We start from the raw sequence: 13,524 nt of genomic DNA, 5'->3' as shown, positions 1-13,524 counted from the left end.
TGGTAATATAAAAGAAAATCTGCATCATGCACTCATTGAAGATTGTCATTACCCTGTTGAAAATTGTTGCTGCTCTCTTCTGCTTTATTCAGTTGATGGGAGAAAAATGCTAAACTTGGGACTTCTTTATCAAAACCCTGCCTTTAGTTTTCTATTGTATAAACCAGACAGGAATGTTATAACTAAATTTTTGTACATGTTTAAAGAGAAAACTTGAGGCATGCTTCAATTTTGTCATTTGGTACTTAACATATATGGATATGCAATATTTTTATAGTAGCAACTATTACCCACAAGACACCTGGCAGGCCTAGAGCCTAATTTACACAAGAGTACTAGATAAAAATGAGCAATGATCTTAGTTCCTCAGGCCTCCAGCCTTTCTTTTTTTTTTTTTTTCCTTTCTTTCTTTCTTTTTTTTTTTTAAAGAGAGAGAGAATTTTTTAATATTTATTTTTTAGTTTTCGGCGGACACAACATCTTTGTTTGTAAGTGGTGCTGAGGATTGAACCCAGGCCGCACGCATGCCAGGCGAGCGCGCTACCACTTGAGCCACATCCCCAGCCCCCTCTAGCCTTTCTTAAGATAATTCTTTATTGTTCCTATAAGCCAAACACTTGATTACTTTTTAAGAAAGTTACTTTTATCTTTTGTAGAGGGTGAAAAGTGTCCATCTTTGGCAGTATGTATTTTTTTCTCTCCCTTTGATAGGCATGTAAATGTTAATGTTTAGCATTCAGTTCACTTCTGCATTTTATTGTAGAAGTAATCAGAAGTTATTGACCTGGCATAATTTATTGAATATGTAAGTATAGAATACTGAAACCAAGAACTTGTCATCCAATCCCCCTGCCCCCTTGGTGCTGGGGATGGAACCCAGAGATGCTTTTCTACTGATCCACATTCTCAGCTTTTTTTAGTTTGATTCAGGGTCTTATTAAATTACTTAGGTCTTTACTGAGGCTGACCTGGAACCTGCTCAGACCTTCCTCAGACCTCCTGGGATTACAGGTGTGTGCCATGGTGCCCAGCAGTATTCAATTTTTTAGGTAGTTTAACATGAAATCTGTTTACTCACAATTGTAAAGTTTTCTACCATTGATTTGAGTTTAGCAGGAAGAACAACTATCTCCTTAGATCATATAGAAGACTGAAATATCCAAGTATATATACTGAATCATTGTAAAATTGGAGAAGATAAAAGTTTAAGAATGTGGGCTGGGGCTGTAGCTCAGTGATTTTATTTTTACTTTTATTATTTTGAAATTAACATTGCCATCTCACTCTTAAAGGACTAGATTTATTTATGTGTTAGTTGATCTTCAGGATCCCACATCTCTTTCTCCCTAGCAGTAATAGAAATTTGAATAATGCTAATGAAGTTATTTCTTTGTGTCATGAAGACTTGTAGCTGGTATTGGTGCAGTTTCTTCCTTTCTGTACCATATAGGTAGAAGTCTTTGAAGACTGGGACACTGATAGGGAAAAAATCAGGGCTATAATGGGAGGCAGAAAGAGAAACGTCACTTGTTTTTTCATTTTGCTGAGGGACCAGTCACTAATTACTTAGTGCTTAGATTATTAAGATATAAAAGTTGTTAGTGAATTAAGCAGGCATTTTCAGTTTACTCTTTATTATATTTTACATATTTTGTGTGTGATGGAATTGTAAGACACTTCAAGGGAGAGAGAAGAAAATGAGATTTCTAAACCTAATGAAAGATTAATCAGTCTCTCTCTCTCTCTTTTTTTGGTACTGGGATTGAACTCAGGGACATTGAACCACTGGAGCCTTATCCTATTTTGTATTTTCTGTAGAGACAGGATCTCACTGAGTTGCTTAGCGCCTCATGATTTCTGAGGCTGGCTTTGAACTCTTGTTCCTCTTGTCTCAGCCTCCTGAGCTGCTATAATTACACACATGTGCCACCATGCCTGGCCTGAAAGGTTAATCTCAACAAGAGCTCTGCTTTCTTTGTATTATTATTATTGTTATTGTTGTTAGTGTGTGTTTATGGTGTTGGGGCCTTGCATATACTACACATACTAGGTAAGTGCTTTACCACTGAGCTATACCCTCAACTCATTGGGTCTGCGTTTTAAAAGCAGTTACTATGAGGCCAGTATCTATAGGGATGACTATGTAAGGGATATGTGTGTTTTTGAGAGACACAGAGAGAAAAGTGTGTGTGTGTGTGTGTGTGTGTGTGTGTGTGTGTGTGTGTATCAAGTGAAAGCCAATGATTATCTGAGTCAGAGGTCTACTTATTTTTTCTGTAGAGGGCCAGATAATAAATTAGGCATCCAGGCCACATGGTTTCTGTGGCATCTGCTAGTCTCAGCTGTTGTAATAAGAAAGTAGCCCGTGAATGAGCATGGTGATGTACCAATAAGTCTATTTATATAAGCTGGAACATAGTTTATCAGTCTGGTCCGGGGTAAGGAATTTTATTTACAGAGACTGAATGGTTTTGTGTGAACAAATAATTACAAAATTAAAAATGAATCCTCAATTATATGATTTTGTATTTCTTTCTACCTAATAGGTGAACATTATTCCAGTGATTGCCAAAGCAGATACAATTTCTAAATCCGAATTACAGAAATTTAAGATCAAGATCATGAGTGAATTGGTCTGCAATGGTGTCCAGATATACCAGTTCCCAACAGATGATGATACTATTGCAAAAATCAATGCTGCAATGAATGTAAGCTCCTAAAGGAATGTCAAGGCTGTCTTACATGTGAAAATAACTTGTGATTCATGTCACTGCTACAGTAGTCTCCCTTATCTGAAGTTTTGCTTTTTGAAGTTTTAGTTACCCATGGTCAACAGTAGTCTGAAAATATTAACTAGCAAATTCTAGAAATAAATAATTTCTAAGTTCTAATTCATTGTGTACCATTCTGAATGATGAAATCTCATCACAGGCATTGTGTCAACTTACATTATAAAAGGAAGGATGAGCATAGCATAATGTATTTTAAGAGAGAGTGTCCTCATTCATGTAATTTTTATTAGCAATATATTGTTAAAGTTTTCTTATCTTATTATTAGTTATTGTTAATCTCTCTATGTGCCTAATTTATAAATAAATCTATCATACATATTTTATGTGTGGGGGAAAAAAAAAGTAAATATAGGGTTTGGTACTATCTGCAGTTTCAGTTATCCACTGGGGATCTTGAAATGTATTCTGTCTGGATAAGTGGGGATCATTGTGGTGTATTTTACCTTGTGTTTTCCAAAAATACTTCAAACAAAGTGACATTTTTAAAAAGTATAAGAAGAAATAAGCATTTTTAAAACTGTTAAAAGATAATGAGAATATATTTCTAAGCATTTTTTTCCTTCCTCCCTGCTTTCGTCTGAATAAAGCTATGCAATTGTGAGCTCTATTTAATTTGTGGAGCTCTATTTAATTTGTCTAAGAAAGATTGCCTTTCTGTCCTGTTTTAAACAAATGTGAGCATACTCTACAACCTCCCTTGGAATGTTTTAGAGTCTTAAGTCTTCAGGAAGATCTCTTCAAGCTGGTATTCATGTACACCTTCCTCTATAGTACCCATACATACATCTGAAACATTGACTAATCAAGGATGACTAAATTCTTTTTACTTTCTTTAAACTATCACATTTCTTAAATATCTGGTGTTATTTTAAAGGATTGTGGGATTGGGACTAAGACAAATTTAATCATATGCTGTATAAGAGTTATGGACCTCCCCAAGACTGTTAACTAATCTATAAAATTAGGGTAATAGTACCTATTTTAAGAGTTGTTGGGCTGGGGATGTGGCTCAGTGGTAGCGCGCTCGCCTGGCATGCGTGCGGCCCGGGTTCGATCCTCAGCACCACATACAAACAAAGATGTTGTGTCTGCCGAGAACTAAAAAATAAATATTAAAAATTCTCTCTCTCTCTCTCTCTCTCTCTCTCTCTCTCTCTCTCTCCTCTCTCACTCTCTCTTTAAAAAAAAAAAAAAGTTGTCATAAGGATTAAATGATACACTCCTAGTTAAGTACCTAACAGTGATAATCTTTAACTGTTTTTTTTTTGTTTTGTTTTATTTTTTTAGAAAATGAAAGTAAAAATTTATTATACAAAGTAAAAATAATAGGTTGATTTAGAGCAGGAGTCACATATCACACAAAAACACTTTATGACACATGGGATTCTTGAGACATGCAACTTCATTCTGGCCCTTAGGGGTCATTCACATATTGTTTGTGTTTCATTAGTTCATTAAAACAACAAATGTTTCTTGTTCCAGGTACTTCTTTTTTTAATTTGTTTTAATTAGTTACACATGACAGTACAATGATCTTGACATATCATACGTTTGAATCGGATGGGGTATAATTTCTCATTTTTCTGAGTGTACAGGTTGCAGAATCACATTGGTCCTGCAGTCACGAATACACACACAGCAATAATAATGTCTATTTTATTCTGCTGTCCTTCCCTTCCCCCTTCCCCTCCCCTCCCCTCCCCTCACTTCTCTCTACCCAGTCTAGTGTGACACCCTTCTTTTTTTTTTCCCCCTCACATCGTCATAAATGTATTCTGTATAACAATGAGGGTTTCCTTCCATCTTCCGTGCAATTCCCCTTCTCCTCCCTTTCCCTCCCACTTCTCTTCCCTATTTAGTGGTAATCTCCTTCTCATGCTCTTCCTCCCTACCCCATTTTGAGTCACCCCCCTTATATCAGAGAAGACATTCGGCCTTTGTTTTTTAGGGATTGGCTAACTTCACTTAGCATAATCTGCTCTAATGCCATCCATTTCCCTGCAAATGCCAAGATCTTGTTATTTTTTAGTGCTGAGTAATATTCCATTGTGTTTATATGCCACTTTTTTTTTTTTATTTTTTCATCCATTGAAGGGCATCTAGGTTGGTTCCACAGTCTAGCTATTGTGAATTGTGCTGCTATAAACATTGATGTGACTGTGTCTCTATAGTATGCTGTTTTTAGGTCTTTTGGATATAGTCCAAGAAGGGAAATAGCTGGGTCAAATGGTGGTTCCATTCCCAGCTTTCCAAGGCATCTCCATACTGCTTTCCAAATTGACTGCACCAAATTGTAGCAATGTAAGAATGTACCTTTTTCCCCCTGGCATCCTGCCAGCACTTGTTGTTGTTTGACTTCATGATGGCTGCCATTCTTACTGGAGTGAGATGGTATCTTAGAGTAGTTTTAATTTGCATTTCTCTGATTGCTAGAGATGGTGAGCATTTTTTCATGTACTTGTTGATTGATTGTATATTCTCTTCTGAGAAGAATCTGTTCAGGTTCTTGGCCCATTTGTTGATTGGGTTATTTGTTTTTTTGTTTTTTAACTTTTTGAGTTCTTTGTATACTGTAGAGATTAGAGCTCTATCTGATGTGTGAGGGGTAAAAATTTGTTCCCAGGATATAGGCTCCCTATTTACCTCATATTATTTCTCTTGCTGAAAAAAAAACTTTTTAGTTTGAATTCATCCCATTTGTTGATTGTTGGTTTTAACTCTTGTGTTGTAGGTGTTTTATTAAGGAATTTGGGGCCTGACCCCATGTGATGGAGATTAGGGCCAACTTTTTCTTCTATTGGATGCAGAATCTCTGGTTTGATTCCTAAATCCTTGATCCATTTTGAGTTAACTTTTGTGCATGATGAGAGATAGGGATTCAATTTCATTTTGTTGCATATGGATTTCCAGTTCTCCCAGCACCATTTGTTGAAAATGCTATCTTTTCTCTATTGCATGCTTTTAGCATCTTTGTCTAATATAAGGTAGCTGTAATTTTGTGGGTTGGAACTTACCTCAACATTGTAAAAGTAATTTCTCTGTTTTGGTGCCAGTACATGCTGTTTTTGTTACTGTTGCTCTGTAGTATAGTTTAAGATCTGGTATAGTGATACCACCTGTTTCACTCTTCCTGCTTAGGATTGCTTTAGCTATTCTGGGTCTCTTATTTTTCCAGATGAATTTCATGATTGCTTTTTCTATTTCTGTGAGGAATGCCATTGGGATTTTGATCAGAATCGCATTGAATCTGTAAAGTGCTTTTGCTAATATGGCCATTTTAATAATATTAATTCTGCCTATCCATGAGCAAGGTATATCTTTCCATCTTCTAAGGTCTTCTTCTATTTCTCTCTTTAGGGTTCTGTAGTTTTCATTGTATAGATCTTTCACCTCTTTTGTTAAGATGATTCCCAAGTATTTATTTATTTTTTTTTTTGAGGATATTGTGAATGAGGTGGTTTTCCTCATTTCCGTTTCAGAGGATTTGTCACTGATATACAGGAATGCCTTTGATTTATGGGTGTTGGTTTTATATCCTGCCACTTTGCTGAATTCATTTACTAGTTCTAGAAGTTTCTTGGTAGAACCTTTTAGGTCTGCTAGTATAGGATCATGTCATCAGCAAATAGTGCTAGTTTAAGTTCTTCTTTTCCTAAAATTATACCTTTAATTTCTTTCATCTAATTGCTCTGGCTAGTGCTTCTGGAACTATGTTGAATAGAAGTGGTAACAGAGGGTATCCCTGTCTTGTTACAGGTTTTAGAGGGAATGCCTTCAGTTTTTCTCCATTTAGAATGATGCTGGCCTGAGACATAGCATAGATTGCTTTTACAATGTTGAGGTAAGTTCCTGTTTTCCCTAGTTTTTCTAGTGTTTTGAACATAAAGGGATGCTGTACTTTGTTGAGTGATTTTTCTGCATCTATCGAGATGATCATATGGTTCTTATTTTTAAGTCTATTGATGTGGTGAATAACATTTATTGATTTCTGTATATTGAACCAGCCTTGCATCTCGGTGATGAATCCCACTTGATCATGGTGCATGATCTTTTTGATATGTTTTTGTATCCGATTTGCCAGAATTGTATTGAGGATTTTTGCATCTATATTCATTAGAGATATTGGTCTGAAATTTTTTTTCTTTGAAGTGTCTTTGTCTGGTTTTGGAATTGGGGTGATGTTGGCCTCGTAGAATGAATTTGGAAGTACTTCCTCTTTTTCTATTTCCTGAAATAGATTGAAGAGTATTGGTATTTGTTCTTCTTTAAAGGTTTTGTAAAACTCTGCTGTATATCCGTCCGGTCCTGGGCTTTTGATAATCTTTAACTGTTGATTCTCTTTCTTACCTTTTATTTTCTGACTTGTTTATTTATTTATTTATTTGGTGGTGCTGGGGATTGAACTCAGGGCCTTGGGCATGCAAGGCAAGCACTCTTACCAACTGAGCTATGTCCCCAGCCCTCTGACTTTTTTATATACCATTTTTATTAAGAAATCTAAATTCTATAAAAAGTTAATATAAATGATCTTCATTTATCAGAAAAATATATATTTACAACTTATATTTATAATTTATGTATTAAATATAGATTATATTTAATTTTACTTCTTGTGCTAGTCTAGAATAATTTTTCAGAAAGGAACAATTTAGAAACTAAATAATATCGGTTCCTTAATATTAAACTAAATAGTACTCAATACTTCTTGCATTAGAGTTTTCCTCTATATTAATCCTCAACTTCAGATAAACTTGTTTACTTTCAGCCCCTGAATCAAGTTTTTTGTTCACAATCTCTTTTCTTCTGCTAGTTGTTGCCACTCTGCTTGATCTGTCTAAATCCCATCTTTCCAAATATAGCTTGGTTTATATCTTCCTGCTCCCAATAATCTCTGGCTTCTCTCAATTTCTGTAGCATTTACTATATTAGTGTAATTTGGAACTTTATATATTAGTTTGTATTAGTGCCATATATTCTGAATCTACCCTAAATACAGATACATAGTTTTATTATCTATATAGTGATATATGTATAATTTCTTCAACACTGTATTTTAGGACTCTGTTAGGGCTAAGGTAATACTGATTAAAAAAAAAAAAAGCACACTAAAAATTCTTTTTTTTTTTCTTCCTGTATTCCCAACAGCATAATGCCTTGCATTGGGAGATGCTCAGGAAAGAATTTTCTTCTTAGGGCCCCAAATTGTTTTATATAGTATAGTCAGTACATATTCAAAGCCAAGTTTTAAATCTGAGGCATAGCTGGTCATTAGATTTTTATAGATTTGTTGCTTAATAAGTTATTCTCTATTTTCATAATTTTTATAGCTTATCAGTAGTCATGTTGGTATGAGAAGAGATTGATGATATGGTTCTTTTACAGGAGCATTTACCATTTGCTGTTGTAGGAAGTATGGATGAGGTAAAAGTTGGAAATAAGATGGTCAAAGCTCGTCAGTACCCTTGGGGTATTGTACAAGGTAAATGAGATAAACAATGACTTTAAAAATATATATATTGCATGAATTATGGTGGCACATAACTGTAATCCTGGCAAGTCAGGGGACTAAGGCAAGAGGATTTCAAGTTTGAAATGAGATTGGCAACTTAGGGGGAGATGCTATCTCAAAATAAATAATAGAAAGGGCTGGAGATGTAGCTCAGTGGTACAGTGCCTCTGGGTTCAATCTCCAGTACCACAAAAATAAAACAACAAAAAAGTAAAAGAAAAAGAAAATAAATTATCTGTGTTGCCTCGTAATCTGATGTATTTAATATATTCTTTTGAGGTAATGCTTATTTTGAATTATGATTGGTTGTCAAAGGACTTAACTGTGTAATTTTTTGGCCAGTCTGTAGTGGTAAGGCAGAGTAACCTCATTCTCACTGTACCACTCCCATTTTATCTCCCCTGAAGGCTTCAGAAGGTGAGAAGCACTGGTTGGGTATTTTGATCAAAATTTGGATTTTTTTTTGTAGGTGCTTGGGATTGAACCCAGAGCCTCACTGAGCTACATGCACCAGCTCTTGATCAAAATTTAAATGTGTAAAGTGGTATTTAAACATGATATATAAACTAATTACCACTTAACAATAGGGAACAGTAAATTATGTTCTTGTAAATTTGTCTTTTTTTTCTGATCAAAATAGGGAACAATATATTATGATCTTGTAAATTTATATCTTTTTTTTCTGATCAAACAAATAAATCATTGAACCAAGTTGAAAAAGTTAAATCCACTTTACATTTAGGTTATCTGGCATTTAGTATTTAGTACTATCTGGTTATTTATTTGTGATATTAATGGGGAATAGAATACCCCTATCCATTTACTGGCCTTCCAAATACTGCTTTTTAAAAATTGACAACTTTTTAAATTTTTATTTTTAGTACTTTTAATTTACTAAAAATATAGAAGGACCAGGCATGGTGGTGAATACTTCTAATGCCAGCTACAGGAGGCTAAAGCAGGAGAATTATGAGTTTATGGACAGCCTGAACAACAAAGTGAGATTCTGTCTCAAAAATAAATAAATACATGTAATATAAGATTGTTAGTCACAGTAGCATGTTTATAGTCATTGGTCGCCATAAAGTTACATAAAGGCTATATTAGTATATTCACTAATTTTGATTTCATAAATGTATTATAGAAAAAGAATTTGATAATTATGTATAAATGATATTCTTAAGTTTGCACAGTTTACTACTTTGAGGTGAAATAATATTACATACTCTTAAGAGTACTATGTGAAATGTTATATTATTTGTAAATATTAAAAACATTTGTGAAATATCTTGAGCATGTGATAATATATTTCTTTACCATTTTCTGTTGGCTATTAAATTTAAAGTTAGTCTCCCAATCTGTTAATTAACATTGCCTATAAGACAGTGTGTATAAGGTAAGACTTTGATTAACTTGTATAAAATAATTGTAGCTATTAACCATATCAATCATTTTGATGTTTTTCACATGTGTTATTTATTCATTCGACAAATACTAATGTGTATGTCACAATTAAAAGCTAATGTTGCTTTTTCTTTTTTTATGATTAGTGGAAAATGAAAACCACTGTGACTTTGTAAAGTTGCGAGAAATGCTCATTTGTACAAACATGGAGGACCTACAGGAGCAGACTCACACTAGGCACTATGAGCTCTATAGGCGTTGCAAACTGGAGGAAATGGGCTTTACAGATGTGGGCCCAGAGAATAAGCCAGTCAGGTAAGGAGTTTTTCTTGAGAAGCCAGTCAAAAGAGGAAGTTAGAAAGGATTATATCTTTTTATGTATCCAGTATAATGGGAACGTGTTTTTAAAAAATTCCCAAACCCAGGAAATCGAATCATTTAACAATGAACATTTATTGTACTTTTTGAATCACTTGAATCCTTCTTGCTTCTGATGGGTCTTTAACTCCTTGTCTGAATCAAAGCCCATGATTTCAGAATACACTGGAATGAATAAGTGAAGGAAAAACACTCATTATTCGGTTTTATTTTTGTATTTATCTGAAACAGATGAAAGTATATTGAATAATTATCACGTAAAAAGTTGGGCTACAAATCATATTAAGTAACCTAAAACTTGATCATTTGGTTTTTATCCTGAAGAATGTTTTATGATGACTGAAATTTAGCAAAGCATTTTGTAAGGAAAGAATGCAACTACTTCTAGGGAGTTCAAGATTAGGTTGTTTCTTACATTATTACAACATAGTTATAAGAATTTTTTAGAACCTGAAGACCTTCTTGCTTCAATGATTAAAGCATAGAGAAGTCAATGTTTCTATAAATGTCTTTGGAAATTTATATGGTACTATATCCCTGCCCTTTTTTTCTTTTTTGGTTGAGACATGTACACTAGAAATCTTAATCCTTTATGTCAAATCTGATTATAGCATTTTTTTTGTCCAGTTTTGCTTGGAATAAAGCATGAGATCCTTAGGGCAAACACTATTTTAAACTCTGTTTTGAGACTGAGGATTCTTTTTTCATTCTACTATTTATATTCCATTTTCCTGCCTGTTAGCATGTGCCCCAGAGTAACACAACAGTAAAGAACTGGAGAGTCCAATCAGTGTTGTAATTGCCCTTGATCTTGTGGAAGATTAAATCTTAGATGAAGTTAAATTTTATTAGTATATAATATTGTAGTATGATAAATTAAGAATTATATGTACTTGATCTTTCCTCACCAAATTTGGGTATGCTGTATTCTGGTCATGGACCAATAATTGTGATAAACTAATGATTTTCTTATTTTATTGTATTATATCTTTACTAAAGATTAATCATCTCAAGTTGGCTTCCCTAGTGTTTCCCAAAGGAGGCTTCGCTTCTCGTTTCTTCCAAGCCTCAGGGTCAGTGCAAAGGTCTCTGTGTGCACTAAGGAGGCAGATACCCTGAGAGAGCAAGCGGGACAGCTTTGGAGTAGTACTCTCTAAGAAGAGGGATCCAGGTTGCCTGGTGGACTCATCATAGTCACCTGTAGATGATTAAGAAATACAGGGTCAGAATTTCCAGGGATGGAGTCTAGAAATCTACATTTTAAAATGCTCATTCAGTCTTGCAGCCAATAATTACTATTTGTCTACCGTCTGCTCAGCATGCTAGACTTTGGGTACGTATGCACAGTGGGTCAGATGGACATTCTGGGGTGGGTGTGGAAGGAGGACACTCTGCCCTGTGTGAGCAAGAGAGGATGGGTGGTAGTCAGTAGTGGAATTGGGAGACCAAGTTAGGAGACCAGGTACAAGTTCGTAGAGACTTAAAAAAGGTTGGTAGTGATAGAGGAATGAGAAGCATTTTTAGGATATATAATTTTAAGAATCCAGTGGTGGATTGGTTTGAATGTGGGATGCAAAGGAAAGAGAATCAAGGATTACTTCAGTGACTCTTTTTATTTATTTGCACCACTTGGTATCAATCCCAAGGCCTCATGAATGCTAGGCAAGTGCTCTACTACTGAGCTACATCCTGAGCCCTCAGTCACCATTTTTATCTCAGAAACAGGGTGAATAGATGTCGTGTTTATTCCCACATGAACAAGGTGGGACAGGGAGAATTTAGCATTGGCATTGTTAATTGAGAGGTTCTTAAAATATTAAATTTAAGATGCTTATTAAATATTCATAGCTGGCTGTGGTGGCATATGCCTGTAATCCCAGCAACTCAGGACAGGCAAGAGGATCTTAAGTCCAAGGCCAGCCTCTGCAACTTAGCTAGGCCCTAAGCAACTTAGCAAGCTCAGTGGTAAAGCACTCCTGTATTCAATCTCTGTACCAAAATAGTAACAATAAAAATAATGATAATTATAATTTTAAAATTCAGTTAATGTGTTTGAGTAGGTTATTACATAAATAAAAAAATTGAAAATTTGGAATTTGAGAAAGTAGGGATGAGATAGTAATTTGGGAGTCACTAGTGAAAAATACTAGATACTGGATAAAATCCTGAGTGGTTTTGAAGTGTCTGCTTTGTTGTTGTTGTTGTTGAGTTGCTGGGGCATGCATGCTATGAACTCAGCTCTACCACTCCCCACCTCTAATGTGTCCAAATAGGGTGGGAGCAGTAAGGAGGGGAACTGGATCCCAGTGTGAGAATAGCTTCTACCTGTTCCCCTTAACAGGGGAAATTTCTTTGGTTTAAGCTGAGGGAAAGTATTTCTACCAGTGCTTTCTTATTTGTTACTAAATGATGTGATGAGGCTTCTGTAGCCTGATATATTGGAAACTTTCATTTTTTAGAATTTTCAAGAATTTACATTTTACTTTCAGGTGAATCTTTCATATTTAATTTGGTAGTCTCTATAATTTGGTTGTCATGTAAAATGTATATTAATCTAGCAATTTTTAAAAGAACTTAGATGCACTTGTTAGGATGACCTTTATTTCTCTTTGTCTTTATCAGCCCTCTTCATTGGTTTTCCATTTCTACTTATGCTGAGTCATAGTTGGTATCCTAAGCTGCCCACAGTGATCATGTATATCCAGATACATGGCATTATACTCTTACTGGTTTTAAAAACTTGATTTTAATGTTTTATATTGGTTATTTAAACTATATGAAACATGCTTTTATAAAATTTTGAATCCCCAAGTTTAAGAATTTCAGATTAGCGTACTAGTCTTTTCACAGTTAATCACCTTTAATATTTCAGTACAAAATCACTATCATTTAAGTGTTGTAGGACCTATAGTTTTGAAAGGAAGATTTATTAATATTTTAGAGTTGCTTATTATATTAACATTTTTTGTCTTTGGAGCCCTCGAGATAAATAACTCACTTTCTGTGTTTAGTCAAGAGTAGACTTAGAAAAAAGTTCATCAGTCATATTCAAACTATACATGAAACACCCAGACAGGTCACCTAGAGAAGGGCGTGGGGACTTTCCTTGATGGCATGAGCATCTGAGAATGTTTTTTTCTTCTTTGGTTTTCAGCTTTGTCAGTGAGATCTGCAGCTATAGCATGTGGTCATTAAATGTTCATAACAAAGCTACTTTTATACTAAGGAAAGAAATAGTATAGCAAGAAAGCTTTTTCATTTAATAAATCTATGATATAGTAAATAGTGGTTGCAGTCATTTTACAAAACTAACCCTACAAACTAGTCACTTCAGATCCCCTAAGAGTTTCTTTACCACCTTTCGAATGATAGTGCAGTTTTCTTTAATTAAAATTGCCCTCATAAGTGTGTGTTGTGCAAAGTTGAAAAGTGGTATGATAT

The 13,524-nt window shown here is 34.7% G+C and overlaps 1 protein-coding gene across 3 annotated transcripts in view; it reads left to right on the top strand.

Moving 5' to 3' along the window:
* The window catches only part of SEPTIN10 (septin 10), a 72,752-nt gene that overhangs the window by 43,765 nt on the left and 15,463 nt on the right, over window positions 1-13,524 (top strand). For all 3 annotated transcript variants that reach the window (XM_081265336.1, XM_081265338.1, XM_081265337.1), the window contains exons 6-8: window positions 2,547-2,708; window positions 8,175-8,271; window positions 9,852-10,020. In XM_081265336.1, coding sequence (XP_081121462.1) covers window positions 2,547-2,708; window positions 8,175-8,271; window positions 9,852-10,020 — 428 coding nt within the window. The remainder of the gene's footprint in view (window positions 1-2,546; window positions 2,709-8,174; window positions 8,272-9,851; window positions 10,021-13,524) is intronic.

The sequence above is a fragment of the Spermophilus citellus genome, assembly GCF_964194105.1.
Source record: "Spermophilus citellus genome assembly, chromosome: 13".
Lineage (NCBI taxonomy): Eukaryota > Metazoa > Chordata > Mammalia > Rodentia > Sciuridae > Spermophilus > Spermophilus citellus.
This window is presented reverse-complemented; position numbering and strand designations above follow the sequence as displayed.